This window comes from Manacus vitellinus, unplaced genomic scaffold, assembly GCF_001715985.3.
Source record: "Manacus vitellinus isolate BGI_N305 unplaced genomic scaffold, ASM171598v3 scaffold_26_pilon, whole genome shotgun sequence".
NCBI lineage: Eukaryota > Metazoa > Chordata > Aves > Passeriformes > Pipridae > Manacus > Manacus vitellinus.
The window spans coordinates 1,788,912-1,805,951 of NW_021939960.1; the positions used below are offsets into that span (position 1 = coordinate 1,788,912).

Below are 17,040 nucleotides of genomic sequence, written 5' to 3' on the forward strand. Positions count from 1 at the left end.
TGTGGGTAGGACTGGGACTGGAAGGCAGCATTGCACTAGGCAGCCAATGCTGTTCCTCTCGGTAGTACCAAATGATTAATAGTTTAAACAATAATAGCAAAGATTTCTTTGCTTGTGTCGTGGAGCAGAGGCCAGGAGCAAACTCACTGCTGAGAGCTGTCGAGACTGAACTGCCCCAGGACAGCTGGTCTGCAGCACTGTTACTGATCTGCTCTTTTCATTTCTCAAGTCTCTGTAGATTTAGAGCACTTAAGCACCCCCTCAGTGCAGGCCTCGCTGTGGAGGAGCCCAGGGGAGCTCTCTCCACTCAGTATTTATTTTTGCCAAGCTGGCTGTGGGTGTAGCTCTTCCTTCAGTGGGTGAGTAGGTGAAGGGGGTCAGGGGGGGTTGGAGTTATTTCTATTTTGTGTTTTGTTAAGCTTGCATCAAGGGCTTCTCAAGAGTACAATAATAAATCCTCAGGTAGTACTGGGAATCAATCCTTTTACCTGTGAGACTGTTGGTCAGACCAGTACTTGAAAGGAGGAATGTTGTAATCAGTCAATATTTAGTTATATTATTGGAAACAGGAAAAATGAGTATAGAAAAATGGTAATATATAATGGCTCATCTGTGTATTTAAGATACATTATGTGATTGCTTTGTCCCCACTGTTCTCTCCAGCACGGGCAGGTCCTGCCCTGAGGCCCCATTTGTACCCCTTTGTATTAAACTGCATGTGAAGTCTGCGGTGTCCCGATGAAACACCACGTGCTTGAAAGGTGAAAGAACTTATATTTCTGCTTCCTGATGTGCCCAAATGATATTTGCATGACCTGATCCTTAGTGGCTGTGGTTCAGAGGGTGTTGCTGAAAGTCTCCTCGTTCAGCGATGGCCTGTTGGGTGTTTATCAGATAATATGTACTCGCCTAATCCTTGGCATGACTTCCCGTGGGATCCCGTGTGCCCGGTGGTAGCATGTTCCTTTCAGCTGAGTGAGTGTAGTACAGACATTCCAGAGTTTAGTCAGCCCTATCCACACCTCCCCTGGCCTGGGGGCAGCAGGGGCACCTTTAGAAAGACAGGAACCAAACCCCCCCCCTCTGCACATGTTCCCAAGAGAGAATATTTTAAGTTTTTGGTATGGCAGGAAAACAAAGCCTCCTTCCTTTGATTCCAGATTAATTCAATTGCAAATGATTCTACCAAGAGAGAGTTCCTGCAGGTCATAGAGAAGCTCTGAGCATCCCCCTTTCCACCTGTTCCTTCCCTCTGTTCCAGGTCCAGCTCTTCCCCTGTCCCAGGACACAAAGTGACTGCTCCCCAGGCCCCTGAGGTGTGGATAAGGCTTGGAATACTGAACTGTTCCCATTTTGTTTTGCTGTCCTGTACTGTCTGTGGTAGTTGGGGGGTGTAAATACCGTGGGGGTGTTGGGTAACCTGTTCTTGGAAATGGACAAACATCCATGTTAGACTCGGTAGGACGTTAGTGAGCTGCTCTGCTATCTGCCTTAAGCAAATATTTACTCATCAGGTCTTTCTTTTTTTACAGATTGCCATAGAATAAACTTTTATAAAAAAAAACTTTAAAAACTCAACAAAAAAGCTGAATGTTTTGGTATAATACAGTTTCAGGTATCTTGTCTTTTGTGTAAGCCGCTGCTGGGCCTCCCAGGTTAGAGTACAACTGTACAGTTTTTCAATCTCCCATACAAGTTTTCAGTTCTCATTTTAGTTGTAACAATAAAATTCTTTTTTTAAAGAACTTCAATGGGTCTCTTATTGCTTTGGGGCTGGAGCCACAGGCTCCTGGTTGACCCACATGCACAGGGGGGCAGGAGGGGAACGTTGGGGGGTTGTAAAGTGATTTAAATGTTATTGTAAGAACTTCCTGTAGGCAGAGTAAAAGAGATGAGGTGCCTGCATCTCTCCCTGACCCCTCCAGCTCCCTGCTCTAGTCTTGCACATGAATCAGGTCAATTTGAACCCCAGGGATCCCAGCCTGACCTGTCCCAGGCAGGACAGGGATCAAGCCCAGTGCCCTGTACCTGTCCCCAGGCCTGCCAGCACAGCACCACAAAACACTCACAGGAATTTGTCTCAATGGTTTATTAGAACTTCAGAAAACAGTATGAAATCCAACAAATAAATACTGAATAGAAACGTTTTATACACATATATATATATATATAAAAATATGTACACACAAGCCCAACCCTTTCAAGTATTGTACCTGAGGCCAGGCTTCTCTCCACGGCCACCCTGCCCTGCCAGCCAGGGGCTGAGGAAGGGCCTGACACCAGGTGGATGATTATGAGAAGTCTTGATCTATGACTAAACTCAAAATTTAAAACCAACCCAAACCTGTCCCCTCCCTCAGTCAGACCTGCACCTGGCAAACCCAACACAGACCCTCCTGCTGAGCACACACACTCCTCCCACACGCTGTCTGTCCCTGCTGGAACGTGGCCTAAGCTGCAACCAGGCTGAAGACTTTGGAAGTAACAAGTTTTCCTTCTGCAACTAAATTATCCAGGCAAAAGAACCCACTGAGCAACGCTGCTGGATCTGTTGGTGTAAAAGGCTGTTGTCTGCTGCCTTCCAGAGGGACTGTTGGAGAGTGATCATTTCTCCCTTGGGAAATGCCAAATTGATAAAATAAATCATATTGGAAAATAAATCATATTGGATTTACAGTTTGAGCAGGGGCAGCAAATTCCAGCAAGATGGAGATTTTAACTCCAGTGACAACCTGGTGCCACATTCCAAGAGATCCCAGCTTTCATTCATCCAGGCACTTGGTATTTGATCACCTGCTGAGAGATGGTGAGAAAATGTGTTCCAGCCCGAATTGTGGAGACTGCAAACTCTGCCCTTTGGAAATGAGGCTGTCCTGGGGCAGGATGCAGCACGGACAGAGCAGGGACAACCAAAGCCATCCCTCAGGTCCCATGTGGCTGTGAGGACAGTGGGATGCAGCTCCTCCCGTTGCACCCCTAAAACACTGTGATTTCAATCTCGGCCTCGTGCTGGGCAGTTTCCCTCAGCTCACAGCAGATCCTGTCCATTTTCTCGAAGGCTTGGCGGCCCTTTTCCCCTGTGGAGAAAGGAAACAGCCTGTGCTGAGGGAGAGACACAAATGTCTGAGAAATGGGATCCTCTGGAAACACTTCCATTGTGACCTTGTTTGGAACTAACAAGGACTCCCAAGAGTGGCAAACACGTCCCTAAGGGAACAGTTTTCCAAAACCTCCTGGAAGCCACCATGGAAAATCAGGCCTCCTGGCAATGCTTCCATGTGAGTAACAGTTTGGAGCATCACAGCTGGAAAACTTGCCATGCACGTGAGCCTGAGTGTTTCTGGGAAGCAAGTCTGGAGATCCCCAGGACTAAACATGGATCAAAGGGGGTTTTGGAAGAATAGAATAGGGAAACAGTTCTCCAGCATCACTTCCAGCATCTTTGGTTCTTATCTGCCACCTTTTCAAAAGGTTCAGTGGTTCCTAAAGCACTTTATCCTGGAGAATTTCCTTGGTCTGGTTCTATAAACCTCAACAGGAGGGCCCTTGGTTGGTACCTGTGATATAGTTTGTCTCCATGGTATGAAACAGCTGTTCATGAGGGATTACCACTGTCTTGGATGTGTTCAGGCTGCACCTGAGGCCTCTCCTGGTCCTGCACTATTTCACATCACTTTTTCAGACTGTTTGAAAGCCTTACCAAAGGACAGCGTGGTTTCCCTGGCTGCATTCCTGACTTCCTCTGTCTCAGACTGGCACAGGTGGGCAACCTGCTCAATGCTCTCCACAGCCTGTGGGAGAAAGGAAACATTGGCCTCAGCAGCTCCTCAGTAGTTTGGTGGATGTTTTTCACAAGGCAAACACAGACACACAAACTCCCATCTCTTCTTGAACCTGAATTCTACCAGGACCTTTCTCTTCTCCCCCAGCACATCATCTTGCAGTTACATTTCCTGACATATTCTCACCTCTGTCACCTCCTTCTCTCCTGTCTTAGGGCCTTAGAAAGTGTAAAAGTCCCAGGGTACAGGTCCCTGCTGCAGGACCATTAAATCAGCATCACCCACCAGGACGTCCCTGAAAGGGTTAATCCCAGTTGTTGCTTTGCAAATTGAATTTAAGAATAAGACTCTGATTTCTTGTTGTGTGACTGGATATCACAGGAGTTCAAACACATCCCCTGTGTCCTTGTGCTGTGCCTGGCACATCAAACAAGATGCCCACAGCTCCCTCTCCTGCTGCCTTTGGAACAACGGCATTAATGGTTTGGAACTTTGGCAGCCAAGGAATTTGGGAATTCCAAACAGCAGAAAGCTGCTAAAGTGACCCTACCAGCTTTAAAATCCCGGCCAGACACACTTCTGCATCCATGACTGTGGCCAGATGTGCCCAGCAGAGCTGTGAACACTTACCCTGAGGTTCTTAAGAGCCAAACATGCAGCTTGCTGAAGTCTTGCATCACAGTCAGATAAAGCTTCAGTGTAAAACAACACAGCCTGAATGGAAAAAGGAAAGTAAAAGGAACACCTTGAGTGTTAATCAACCAACCAAAGCAGACTGACAGGAGCAGCTCTGCCCATCTGAAAGTCAAAAACAGGACAGAGACAAATCACCCGAGCACTGGTGTGGTTTAGGGGCAAGGCCCGGGGAGCTGCAGCGCTTACCTTGGCCCTGAGGCTCCTGCTGGCGGCGGCGCGGCACAGGCAGGACGTGGCCGCTTTGCTCACTCGGTGGTTCTCGTCCAGCTGCAGCTCCCCGAGCAGCCGCAGCGTCTGCGGGAGCGGCTGCAGCTTGTTCAGCCGCTTCCCCTTCAGCTTCTTCAGCGTCTTCAGCCTCCCGGGGCACTGCAGCTCCTCGATCAGCATCACTGCCAGGGAAGTGCTCGGCTTCACTCACCCGCAAACCAAGATATTTGCAAGGAGCTCCTCCCTGGCCCGGTCCCCTTTAGCCACAAGCAGTTATTCCCAGGGCCGGCGAGGAAGCCAAGCGTGGCAGGAAGCAAACCGGGACAGCTGCCCCTTTGCCCATCCTGTCTTCTCTCCCTGCCATTGTTCCACTTCCTCCCGTGCCCAGGCTGGGACGGCAGAGCAGCCGATCTGTGCCAGCCCCGGGTGCATCCAGGACAACACCCAGAGCAGGTCCCACAGCCCTGGGCATCGGGACAAGAGCCCAGCCCACAACAAGGAACAGGATCAAGCAAAATACCAGTAAACAGCCCTAGAAGATCTCACTGTACAGGACAAAAAAACCCCTCTCTCTTTTAAAAACTAAGAAATCAGGCACTGGATTTACCCTTTCAATTTGAAGAATATTCCAGGTCTTTTTCACTGACTAGGAATGCTCAAGTTTTAGCCCCCCTCCAGATGAGTCATCTGCATCAACATAAGCCTAAAGATGCAGCCAATATAAAGACTATTTTTAAAATAATTCTTTTCTAACACAGAGTAGGTTTTCAAGTACTTTCACATGTTGGACAAGACTCCAGTGAGGCTCTGGCTACCTCAGGCTAGAAAATGCACGTTAGTAACCTCTGCAATTTTATTGCTATTTTCTGTGTCTGATTCCAGCTGCAATAGACACCCAAAGCCCCAGACTTTACTCAGTCCTTGGATCCAACTGTAGATTCCTCTTGACTTTGCTTCTGCTTTAACTTCAGAATATCCCAGAACCTGCTTTTCAGGGCACTTAAGATAAACCCATCCTTCACACCTGGTTTGTTTGTACATGGCCAGATATGGGAGTCAAGCACATCTTTCCTGTTCTGATTAAAATTACATGGTCATAAGGGCAATTAAAATGGAAGCAAGTTGTCAGTGCACTGGTTGGGGTGTTTCCTGCTCTGGAATTGTATCTTGAGTGGGAACCTGGAGGGTAGCCCTAAAGGAGGAGCCAAGCACTGCCATTACCTTCCTTGGCAAGTTTTCCCAAGTGTTTCTCCAGGCTGGCAATGTGGTGCTTGTCCAAGTAGCTGTAAAACTGGAATAAAGTAACTGGTTCTGTTTGGAGGTTCGGAGTGGGGAGCAACCCATCACAGGTGAGGATCTGCTCCAGCAGCCTCTGCAGCACTGGAAGAAGGAACACGGACAAGGACAAACGAGAAAACAGCAGGTTAGTTTGTGGGAAGCTGCTGAGAACAAGCAAGAGGTTTAGGGGTTTTTTAAATGCACAGGGACCATCTTTAGCACTGCAGCCAAAGGCAGTCTGAGTGGCCTTGTGCTCCAGTGGTACCTGCTTCCAGCTGCCTGGGGTACTTCTCCTTCACTCTGAGCATCATCGTGTATTTCAGGGCATGACGGAACCTTTCTGCTGAAGCCAACAAGATGCTGCCAGGCTCTGCAAGGTCACTCCACATCTTCAGATAGTGCTTCTTCTTCTTAGTCTTCTGAATAACTGAAACCCCACATTTGAAGAAGTCCGTGAGCTCCAGCAGATTTTGGATTTTACATGAGAATGGATGGATTATCTAGACATGGGTCAGCGTTAACTTGTATTTGTGTTGGAGATGGTTTTGTTCAAAATGGGGCATTTCCTGCCAAAATGCTAAAACCTGCAAGCACTGATCTCACCAAGCTTAGGCTGAGCTCCTAAACTGTCATCAGCAGCTCTTCTGCCCCTTATTGTTCATTTTGTCCTGGCATGTGAGTCCAGCTCCAGAAGAACTTTCTGTGAGTTTAACTGGCTGCCCTTCTATCAGCCAAAGATGTGCCACTGCCAGGTTTTAGAGATCCTGCCCCATGTTCCTTCCTCAGGGCTCTCTCTTATCAAACACTTCACTTGAAGTGAACCTGTGGTTTCTCACTACCCTCTGGACCCTTCATGCCTTGCTCTTCCCTACAGAGGGATTGAACTCCTGCATTTCACACTCCCACACTTCCCTGTCACACTGTACCAAAGGCCCTTTGGAGCTCTGCTCTGGGGAACAGGTTATTCTCACATCCTCCAGGATAAAATCTGTCAGCAAATGCTTCCAACTAAAATTTGCATTCTTGATGCTGTATTTACCAAGATGAGAACAAAAGCCTTCCAAGCCTCCCATAGTGCTTCATCATTTTGTCAACAGTGTATAGAGGAGTTTAGTATTGGGAAGGCCTGAGGTGGGAAGAATTGCCCAACTCTTCTTGCAGATGGGCACAGAATTTGGGCTGTTTGCTTACCAAGTAAAAGGACAGGTAAAAGAGGATTTTACTATGGCTGCTCTGCTGTTCTTTGACTGCAAACTCCATCATCTACAACATCCCTGTTTAAAACATACCAGTTCAGCTACTCTTCGAGACAAATTTCTCCAAATCTTTTCCTTCCTTGCAGAAAAATCCAAAGCAAACCATGAGCCCTGTTTTCTCTAAGAATCCAGATATAAGAGCTGGTTTAATTATGTGACTGTTTGCAAGGAATTTAGAAAGAAACACTGATGTGTCTGGGGAAGCTGGAGCAGGCACATCAGGGGTGCACCTCTCCCATCTCTGGCATGCCTTGGAAATAATGCAGCTACTCACTTTCTTCAACAGACATATCCAGGACATCCCCCAGCACTCGAGTCTGCTCAGATACTTCTTCCAAAATGCTCTCCTGGACAACCTGGGCTAAGTCTGGTGACCTCAGTTTCTGAAATGCAACATATGTATCTCAGCAGCTGAAACAAGGGCAGTATAAAGCTCAAGGTAAACCAGGATTTGTTTCTTGGAATCAAACTTCTAAGAGCAGTGAGAAAACATCAGCTGCTCTGAGAAGGTCCCTCTGCCATCACAGCATATACTACTGGTAGTATCAGTTTTTCATTCATTCAAAAATTGATCACCCCTTGCACACTTAGAGCCAAACCTGTCTGATTGCATTTACAGCCTGCTTAGGGCACAAAGTACTAATTAGAGCTCCAGCAAACCCCAGAGGCTGAAGAAAGGCAGCAGAGTTTTATATGACATGTTCTGTGTAGATACACAAAGATGCTGCAATTTTTGGACTTCATTTCCATTTTGAGTCTTTCTGCTTTTATAAAACAGCTACATAATCTCTTCTGTCCATAATCAGAATCAACAATGCCATCCAGTGCCCTGGGAACCCCCAGGCTGTTCTGTACCTGCAGAAGACCTTTGCACAGCTTCAGGTGAGTTATCAACAGCGTGTCTAAGTTGTCATCACCAGTAGTGACATCTTGAGTTTCTGGTCTCGTGTCACAGCTCAGGGACTTCAGTGTGTTGTCATTGTATGTGCTGTTGAGATGAGGGGAAAAAGGAGTTAGAACTCTCATCACTAAATAAAACTGAAGATGTGCAGTCTCAACAGGAGCCTTCAAGAAAGTCGCCAAACTACAAACCAGGTGGCACCAAACACAACACCAGTTTTTTAAATTGCATTTATAACCTTCTTAAAAACATGAGGACACGTTTCTGTGCTGGGTGTTCACAGCAGCAGCAGCTCTGCACAGCTGTTACTCAGCCAGGTGTTCCCCCTCAGCCCTGTCCCTGTCCCCACAGCACATACCTGACACTGGCTGTCCTGATGCTCCCAAACAGTGAGAGCTCATCAGCACTGCAGTCAGCATTTAGGAAGTCAAAGCTTTCCAGGACTGTCTCCACCATTAAACTCTCCATAGATGAGTGTTTGTGATGAAGTGTCTTTTGCTGTTGATGGGGTGGAAGGAAAAATGCTGTTATTTGTAGTATCAAGCCATTTTGCAGGAGGTCTTTGCTGGTTTTGAAATCATTCTTAATAATAAATTAATTTGCTTTTCTGATTTCATTCTTAGCATATTGGCTTGATGAACTGAGGCAGTCACCTCGAGCTATACCAAATTTTAAAAATGTCAAGAAAGATTAGAAGCAAACCTAAATGCTGAGGCTCTGACATAGTTCAGGCTCAGCTTAGCCCAGACTAGTTTCCACTTGGACTGCATTGGTTATTCCTTTCCCAGCCGTTGCTCTGTGCCCAGCACTGGGAGCTGCCTTTCCCGAGTCCTGCCTGACCTCTGGTGGCCAAACTCCTTTTGGGAACGTGCCATTGCTGCATCATTAAATGAAATCAGCCTCAGGGTCACAGAATGTCTTCAGATTTAGGGGTAACAGAGGAAGCTGCATCATATCCCAAGGGTAAAACATTCCCTTACCTTTAATTTATCCCTCAGAGACGAAACCTGGTATTCCAATTTCTCCAGCTGGGCTTGCCCCACATCGTGTGATTTCAGCAAATTCAACACTTCTTGAAGAGTCTTGTCAACAGACTTTGTATGTCCATCCAGTCTCGGGTCACTTGCAGCATTCCAGCTTCTCTGGCTGCTCTCCTCCTGCTCTGCCAGGCGCCGAGTCCTGGGCTGGCTCACAGAATCCCTCCTGCCCTTGTGGCCATTCGGAAGACTGGAGGGGTTACTTGGAAATCCATCCCCACATGGAGTCTTCTTCAGGATATCCAGAGTTGTGTGATCTGGGAGAGGGTGCTGGTGCTCTTCTGCACCAGTTTCTTGAATAATCACCAATGGCCTGTGGTCCAGAGCTGGAGTTGTACTTCGGGATTCTGCCCCTTTCTGGTCCTCAGAGCTGAATGAGTCTCCCTCGCTGGTCTCAGCAGGATTGTGAGCTTTGCTCCTCCCATGGTCATCAAAATCACAGGCAGCCAAGTAGCTCAGAATGCTGGGGGGCTGGGCTTCATCACTTACATCCCCCTGGTTCTGCCTCAGCTGCAAAAGAGACTGCAGCAAAGAGATCCATAAATGAGCACGGACACAACTGGGAAGCCTGAGATCCCACCCAAGAGATACAACTCTGATTCCTGTTGTTGGAAACATGCACCCAAATCCATCAAAGCACAGGGCTCTTCTGCACGTGGGGCCAGGCCAGCATGGATTGGACAAAAAACTACTGAAACCAATTTCTAAGAGCCCCTGGATGAACAGAGGAGCAGCAGTAACTGCGTGGTTGATCGTTCTGGTGAGAGTTACTAAGGCAGTTGAAAACCTGTTTCTGGGTTAAATGAATGGGGGTTAAAAGAAAACATAACAAAGCCCCAAACTGCAAAGGCCCAGAGTGCTATGCTTTCACACTTCTGAGTGTGCTCCTGAACAGTCTAATCTAACCCAAAATCAAGCCCTTGGTCTGTGCTTTGCATCTTGCTTTCCTCAGGTACTCACCAGGTAGTATTTCTCTCTGAAGCTGGGGGTGTTTGGGGGGGTCCAGTTGTATAACGAGCTCTTCCTGCTACCCACAGAAAACTTGGCAGTGCTTCCAGGTGACAAAAACAGGTTCTCTGTGTCAAAGGGGCTGCAGCAGAAAACAAAGGCCAAAGTGTCAGTGAGAGCAGAGAGCACAGAGGTGTTCAGCTGCAGGAACAGCTAGGAGGATTTGAACTGTGACATTCAGTCAACGCCACAGGGAATAAAAGGAAACAGAAACTGCCCCTCTGACCAGTATCTTTGACTGCTCCAGCAGAGAAAGAGGTAGGCAAGAAGGTATTTTACCCAGAATTCTCAACACCCTTTAGGCAGAGACCTGTGCCAGAGTTTTTGGAAGAGTCCAGTGTTCCAAGAGGCTGAAGTGCTCCCTGTCCTCCTGCAGAGCCTGCACAGGCCCTGGTGCTGCCCATCCAGCACAGCCTGTGTGTGACAGGCACTGGGCACAGTGGGACAGGCACCACTCCAGGCAGGAAGGAAACAGAGCACATGTAATAAAGGAAAACTGCCAATTTCCCTCCTGCAGAGCACACAGCACCTGGAAAAGCCAATAAAACCCCCTCATTATCCTTCACTTACTAATAAATGACTGGCTGGCAGAGGAAGCTGTGCAGGGCTACAGGGCAGTTCTGTGGGTCACACAGGCACGGATGAAGCCACTTACAGCCCCAGAGGGTGCTGGCTGTGGGTTGCAAGACCTTGACAAATCCTGCTCTGAAGAGTTCCCAATTACCTTCTGCATCCCAGCCATTAATTTCCCAACTCCTTTGCAAACCAGTTTAAGGAAACTCGGACAAACTGTCTCCCCAAATGCAACTCAGCCACCCAGGAGAGGGAAAACATATTTCAAGTTCAGCAAAGCGAGTTTGTTTTTCCTATGTGTTACTTTTGTTCCCCACTGATATGCCTTGTGGCACCAAAAGAAAGTTTGTTTTTCCACTTAAGGACTGGCATTTGGAAAAAAGTGAACTGTTCACCACGAATCTGTAACCTCAGTGATAGGAACATGAGGACCAAACAGCAGGATAAAGTCAGCTGCATTCAGCTGTACCTTGCAGGAGATCCAAAAGGGAACGAGGACTAATAAACTGCAGGGAAAAGAACTTCTGCTCTCTGGCAGAAGTTGAAAAGCAGAGCTCCAAGTCTCTCCAGCTGCTCGTGTTGCACAGGGACAGTTCTCCCTAGCACCCTGCAGTGCAGCTCCTCAGCACAGAGGTGACACTCTGAGCTCCCCTAGCACAGGTTAATTGGCTGAATTAACCAATGTCACCCAGCTGGGGTCCATCACACAGCCCAGTTCCACGGAGTCCCAACCACCACCACCTGCATTGACTCACTGGACAGAAATAAATCGGGTTTCTGACAGCCAGAGCCTTTTCCCCAAAGCCTGCTGTGTTTGTTGATGAAAGCAAATTACTCCTACCCATGGTATTTCTTAGAAAAAGTCACAGGGATCCATTCCTCACATTTTTCACTTTTAGTTTTTAATACAGCACTGCAGTAATGCAAAATGACACTTCTGGGAAAGGATCAACAACAACAAACTGAATCTGTTTTGCCCCTTTGACAATTCCTGGAACCCTCCAGCAAAATGCAGCTCTTCAGCTGCCTCCAGACAAGGACACACTCCCAGTCCCTCCAAGGAACAGCTGAGAGCAGAGGGGAAAGAAAGAATGGACTCTGCTCTAAAGCTTCTATTATCTCTTGGCTCTAAGCTCTTTGGGCATGATCCATCATCTCCTTCCACATTTCTACAGCAAACAAACCATCAGACTGGGACAGATCTATGAATCCATCTCTCCCAGCATTTTGACACTGACAGAATCCAGTAGGGGATATTCCAGGGGAAAACACAGGAAATGAGTCAAATAGAGTGGGCTTTCCCCAGACACATGCCCAGGTTTGAGGCAATCCATGGCTGAGATCTGTCATGCACCAGACTTTGCAAACAGATTATTGCCTTTAATTGTCACTGGTTTTTCCTTAGTTTGTCTAGTGGCTTTCCTGAAATCATTGACACAAAACCTCTGTGTAGGTAAAAAGTGTGCAGAAATGTCATTATTTAACTTTAAATTGTGGAGCAAGTACTTGCTGTAGGGGGTGAGGGGTGTCTGTGGCTAATCATATCCTGTCCACACTGATGTGCCTGCACAGGATTATCCATAGGCACCTTCTCAAGGCTTAAAAATTCTATTAGAAAAAAAAAAATCAAAGTGGCCCACCTGAGCTCTGCCAGCCCTGAATTCCCAGGGAGATGTTACTTTGTCACACCCACCAAACCTGTGGAGTGATGGAATACTTGAGATTTCTATAATTTACCTCCCCCTGCTGCACTTTCTGTTGGGTGAGTAAGGAGGACACTGCCTGGCTTATGCTCTCAGAGGAGCAGAAGTGATGAGAGAGAGCTTAAGAGCAGAACTCAGTCCAGCCTTCAGCCCAAGAGGATCTGCCTTGCTTTCTCCCACTGTGCCCTAAGCACTCCCTTTCTGTCCATGGATTAAATACCACCAGACCAGAAATGCTCTTGGTGGATAGACCTGCCTGAATCCCAGTGTTCAGCCTGTGAATCCAGACTTACATTAATACAAAAAAAAAAAGCCAATTCTAGTCAACTGACTGGACTCACTATTAATCATGAGATTTCTCTTGCCACCATCAAACCCAGGTGAACATGCCCATGCAATTTAACAGTGAGAAGGTTGTTAGTAGGTGTTTCACCTACCCCTTAAAGCACAGCAAGCACATTTTCCAGGTTAGTACAGCTTGTCACAGCCCCAGGCTATGAGTGCACAGGGATGCACTGATGGATACTGCCTGAAGATACTGCAGGAGTACCTACATGTTCACCTAAGTTTTCACCTATAAGATCAGGACTGGCAGCATCCAAAAATAGAAACCAGACTTTCCTTTTTTATTCTCCCTTCAGGTTTTCTCTCACTCCAGGAAGCCCTGTAAGCCAGGCCAGCACAGCCCAAAGCAGGCAGAGTCACCAGAGCAGTTCTGGCTGGATGGTGCCCTTGGATCCCAGCACAGGGTGCTGCTGAAGTTCTGAAAGGAGAATACAGCTTTCTCTTTGTCCTGCATGTGAGACACAGAATTCAGACTGCTGTTTAGGTTGGCAAAAAACCCAAAGCCTTTTGCCAAACTGGCCAACAAAGCTGTTCTGCAACGGCCCCAAGTTCATTCACACTCCTCATGGCATGATCTATAAAGGAGCTGAAGGCACTTTTGTTTGAGCCCAGAAGACTGGAGACCTATTTAAAAGAAAATATACATTGAGAAGCGGAAGAGAGAGATCTGCATTTGGATTCCTCACAAAGCAGGTCTAGACTGAAAGCTTGTGCCTCAGAGAAGTTTGGGCAAATCAGATGGATTTGTTTAGTTATTCTCAAATCAAAGAGAAAAGCAGCTGTTGTTTTGAGTGCTCTATCTTTGCAAACAGAAACACCCTGAGTTATCACCACAAAACTTCTCTTTTCTGTAAAGAACTCCAGCAAGCAGGCTGCCAGGGGAGAGGCCAGCTCTGCACAGAAGTGCTCTGGAGAATCCACTTGGTGGGACACCAACGCATTTCGCAAAACTTAAACCCAGCAGAGACACAGCCGGGGTTTTCTCACACGCTGAAAAATTCCAAGAGGGGATTAACTCCAAAGAAAATGAGTCACGACAAACCCTGCTCCCAGCTCAACTGTTGCCAGCTCCAAAGGCTGTGATGGTTGTCCCAAATACCACAGACCTGCTGCTATTGCCAGCCCAGAGCTGCACTCGGAGCTATCAGACACCACAGCCATCGAGGGTCAACAGCGTCGGGACTGGACTTTTCCAGAAAGTTCTGCCACAAATGTAATTGGCTGTGGAGATTCAGGCTATTATGAGGAACTATGCAATATCCCAGAATGGGGAAGGGCTTTCCTCATACAGTCCTTTTGTAAGAACAGCTTATGTGCATAATTCATTATGGAAGCTACTGACAGAGAGGAAAGGAAGTGAGCAGATCCAGCAGCAGTAAGGGAAGGGACTGTCAGATGCCATTGGTGTGGGTTAATAACAAGAGAGTAGAAGTGATTTCTTCTGAGCACCTCACCAAAACACACCACATCCTGATGCCCACTGTCAGATCTCGAGAGGAAGAAGCACCATAAATGGGTGCAGCCAAACTCTGCTGGGTGAGTTTATTTCTCACTGACTGAGCAATCTGTGTGTTGGAAAATCATTTTCAGGTGCTGTGGGCAAGACACATTTTTCAGCCCAGTTGCAGGTACAAGTCAGCAGTAAATGTCAAGAACCACAGCATGCACAAGAGACATTCAGAAAACTGTGTTGATCAATAAAGCTTTTCTTTCCCCGGCCCCAGAAATGGAACCTGAAAGCTGTTTCTGCTTTTCCTGGAGAGAGCCTGGATCCCAGGTCAAAGTGGCCTTTCAAGAGAGTCCTTATAACAGAGGTGTGTTCAAAGGCCTCTTGGCCATGGAGGGCTGGGAAGAATCAAGGACTGCAGTGAGCCACACACAGAGGTACAAGAGAACAGTGCCCACTGTTTAACTGGGCACTTCACTAAGGGGCTGCATTTAATCCCTGGACAATAGTAAATGGAAACAGGTTAAAAAGTCTTGATTTGTTGTAGATGGGCCTTTCAGTGTGGAACAACAGTCCCATAAAGCAGAAACAACAGTACTACCTCAAAAACCTTGGTGAGTCTGGAGTGAGGAATAAGTTCCACTGCAGCATCCACAACAGTGAGAATTTGCTTTTAATAACATCAGTAATCCACTACAATAATCAACTTACAGATTTAAATTATAAAACAATTTAATAAATCACAGGCACCATGACAATGCTCAGCTATTTTAAAAGCACATCTGTAACCAAGCTTCCCTGTAGTGCACAAACAGGCCTCGTATCCATAACTACTCACAGTGCAAATATGAAGGTGTCAAGTTTTTGGGAAAGCTTCATTTATAACAAACTGTGATCTGGTCAGAGTGATTGTTCTAAAATTTCAGCTATGTATTTTTTTCATTGTGCCTACAAGCTGCTACTTCCAGTTTCATTTCATCATCTTCAGTTATTTTTCATATTTTATAGATGGACATAAATTGCTTGGAGCTGGACTGAATGCTCACTGTGAAGAGGGGTGAGCTAAGTAAGGCTCACTAAGTCAGGCTAAGTCAGCTCCCATGGCTATCCATGGCTTTGGTAAGAGCAAAGGAAGATCTGATAGGTCATAGAAAGAGCTTGTGTCCTTTCCCCTGCCCTCCTGAGGACTGGTCCAACAGAGATCAGGCCCAGCAGCCGGGATGGCTGTGAGGAAGCACAAGGCTGTCATCTGTCCTGCACCTTGAATGGAGAGAGGACTGTGGGGGTGAATGCTGCTCACTGACATACTTAGGAGCCTTTGATCATTTCCAGTGTTTTCTAGCTTTTCCCATTGGAAGCTCTACTTACTTCCAGAGGACCTCCAGCTGCAGCTTGATGGTGCCCAGTTCAGTGATGTCCACAATGATGGCCTGAGGCTTGGTTGTAAAGAAGTTGATGCTGTCACATGTCACGACACCAACCAGAATAGTGGCCAGTCCTCGCAGCTCTGTCACCTGCAGAGACAGACAAACACATCCAGCTTCATCCTACCAGACAATCCTCAGTCACCTGCACAGAAAGGAGAACACCCCAGGCTCAGCTCTGCTCTGAGGCCTATAACAAACAAAATACTGATACTCAGTTCTAGGCTCCTAAACAGCTGTGAGCTGATATCCCCCCAGGGAACAGCTCCCAGGGGGCTGGCAAAGGGGACACCCAGAGCTGCACAGCACTTCAGACAAGGGAACTTGGGGGACTATGATTTCAAGAAAAATTAGTCTGTAATTCTTGCTCTAGTACTGGAACTATTTCAGTACCAGACTATTTTAGCTCTCAGTTGCCTAAAGGATCTGGAGACACAACTCTCTGCATCCTCTGTGACCTCTCTAACTGTCCTGAGCTCAGCAGGATCAAAATCAGAACTTGGGTCATTCTTTCCTCCAGCTCTGCAGGTGGCTCCAGGTTTGTTACCAATGCAGTCACAGGACTGTGTTTTTCCCAGGCTGGCACTTGTCTTATTCATCTACTTTAAAAAAAAAAAAAAAACAACCTAACTTGAGTATTTGCTACAAAAACATACTTCCAACTGAAGATCACATTGTTCTAGAAGTGCATGAAGCATCAGACTCAGCACAGAATTTTAGCACAAGTGCCTGAAGTCCACTTTGGAATTAGTTCCATGCCTACATCTCTTTTAAGAGCTGAAGTCGTGCTGCTGGGCTCCTCTTGGAACACTCTTTGGCACTCATCAATTTTCCTCTCTGTTTTTTTAAACCTGCTATATATTTGCACTGGGTAGAGATCATTAAGCACAAAGTGGAAAGAGCAGGAGGCTGTGGAGGACATTCATCAGTAGACTTTCATAAGCTGACAAAAAGAGTAAAACTGTCATTGTCACACAAAGTAATACAGGTTTTAACAACTATTATGGGAAAACAGGGATCTGAATTAGCTTCTCACCTGATCTTCATTGTGCAGTGACAGTAAAAAAGCATGTTATAAGCACATTTCCAAAGGCAGTGCTGGCAAGATGCCAAAGAATGTCTCCTGTGTAACCCAGTTCTTGCTGCCAGATAGGAGGAGAACACTGCAATAGCTGCTTTAACACAACTGCCAAAACCCCAAACCCTGCACTGGCACAGTTTCCCAGTAGGACAGAATCCAGCACAGCCTTCAATCTCAGCTCCCTTCAGGCTGACAGGAGTCACACTGCAGGGTCCAGCCCACTAGAGATGCCAGGTTACAGTGCAAATGCTGCTTAAGGATTAATTCCCCCTGCAAGGGAGGTGTCAGAACCAGTGCAGGGG

At 46.9% G+C, this 17,040-nt stretch overlaps 1 protein-coding gene across 6 annotated transcripts in view; it reads right to left on the bottom strand.

The window, feature by feature from the left end:
• Positions 1–2,074: 2,074 nt before the first annotated feature.
• The window catches only part of RIPOR3 (RIPOR family member 3), a 46,025-nt gene continuing 31,059 nt past the window's right edge, over positions 2,075–17,040 (bottom strand). For all 6 annotated transcript variants that reach the window (XM_018073921.2, XM_008921838.3, XM_018073919.2 and 3 more), the window contains 12 exons: positions 15,602–15,747; positions 10,118–10,247; positions 9,101–9,679; positions 8,479–8,618; positions 8,075–8,207; positions 7,494–7,602; positions 6,229–6,390; positions 5,907–6,065; positions 4,665–4,867; positions 4,413–4,496; positions 3,701–3,791; positions 2,075–3,077 (listed from right to left, as the gene is read on the bottom strand). In XM_018073921.2, coding sequence (XP_017929410.2) covers positions 2,977–3,077; positions 3,701–3,791; positions 4,413–4,496; positions 4,665–4,867; positions 5,907–6,065; positions 6,229–6,390; positions 7,494–7,602; positions 8,075–8,207; positions 8,479–8,618; positions 9,101–9,679; positions 10,118–10,247; positions 15,602–15,747 — 2,037 coding nt within the window. In that variant the 3' untranslated portion in view covers positions 2,075–2,976. The remainder of the gene's footprint in view (positions 3,078–3,700; positions 3,792–4,412; positions 4,497–4,664; positions 4,868–5,906; positions 6,066–6,228; positions 6,391–7,493; positions 7,603–8,074; positions 8,208–8,478; positions 8,619–9,100; positions 9,680–10,117; positions 10,248–15,601; positions 15,748–17,040) is intronic.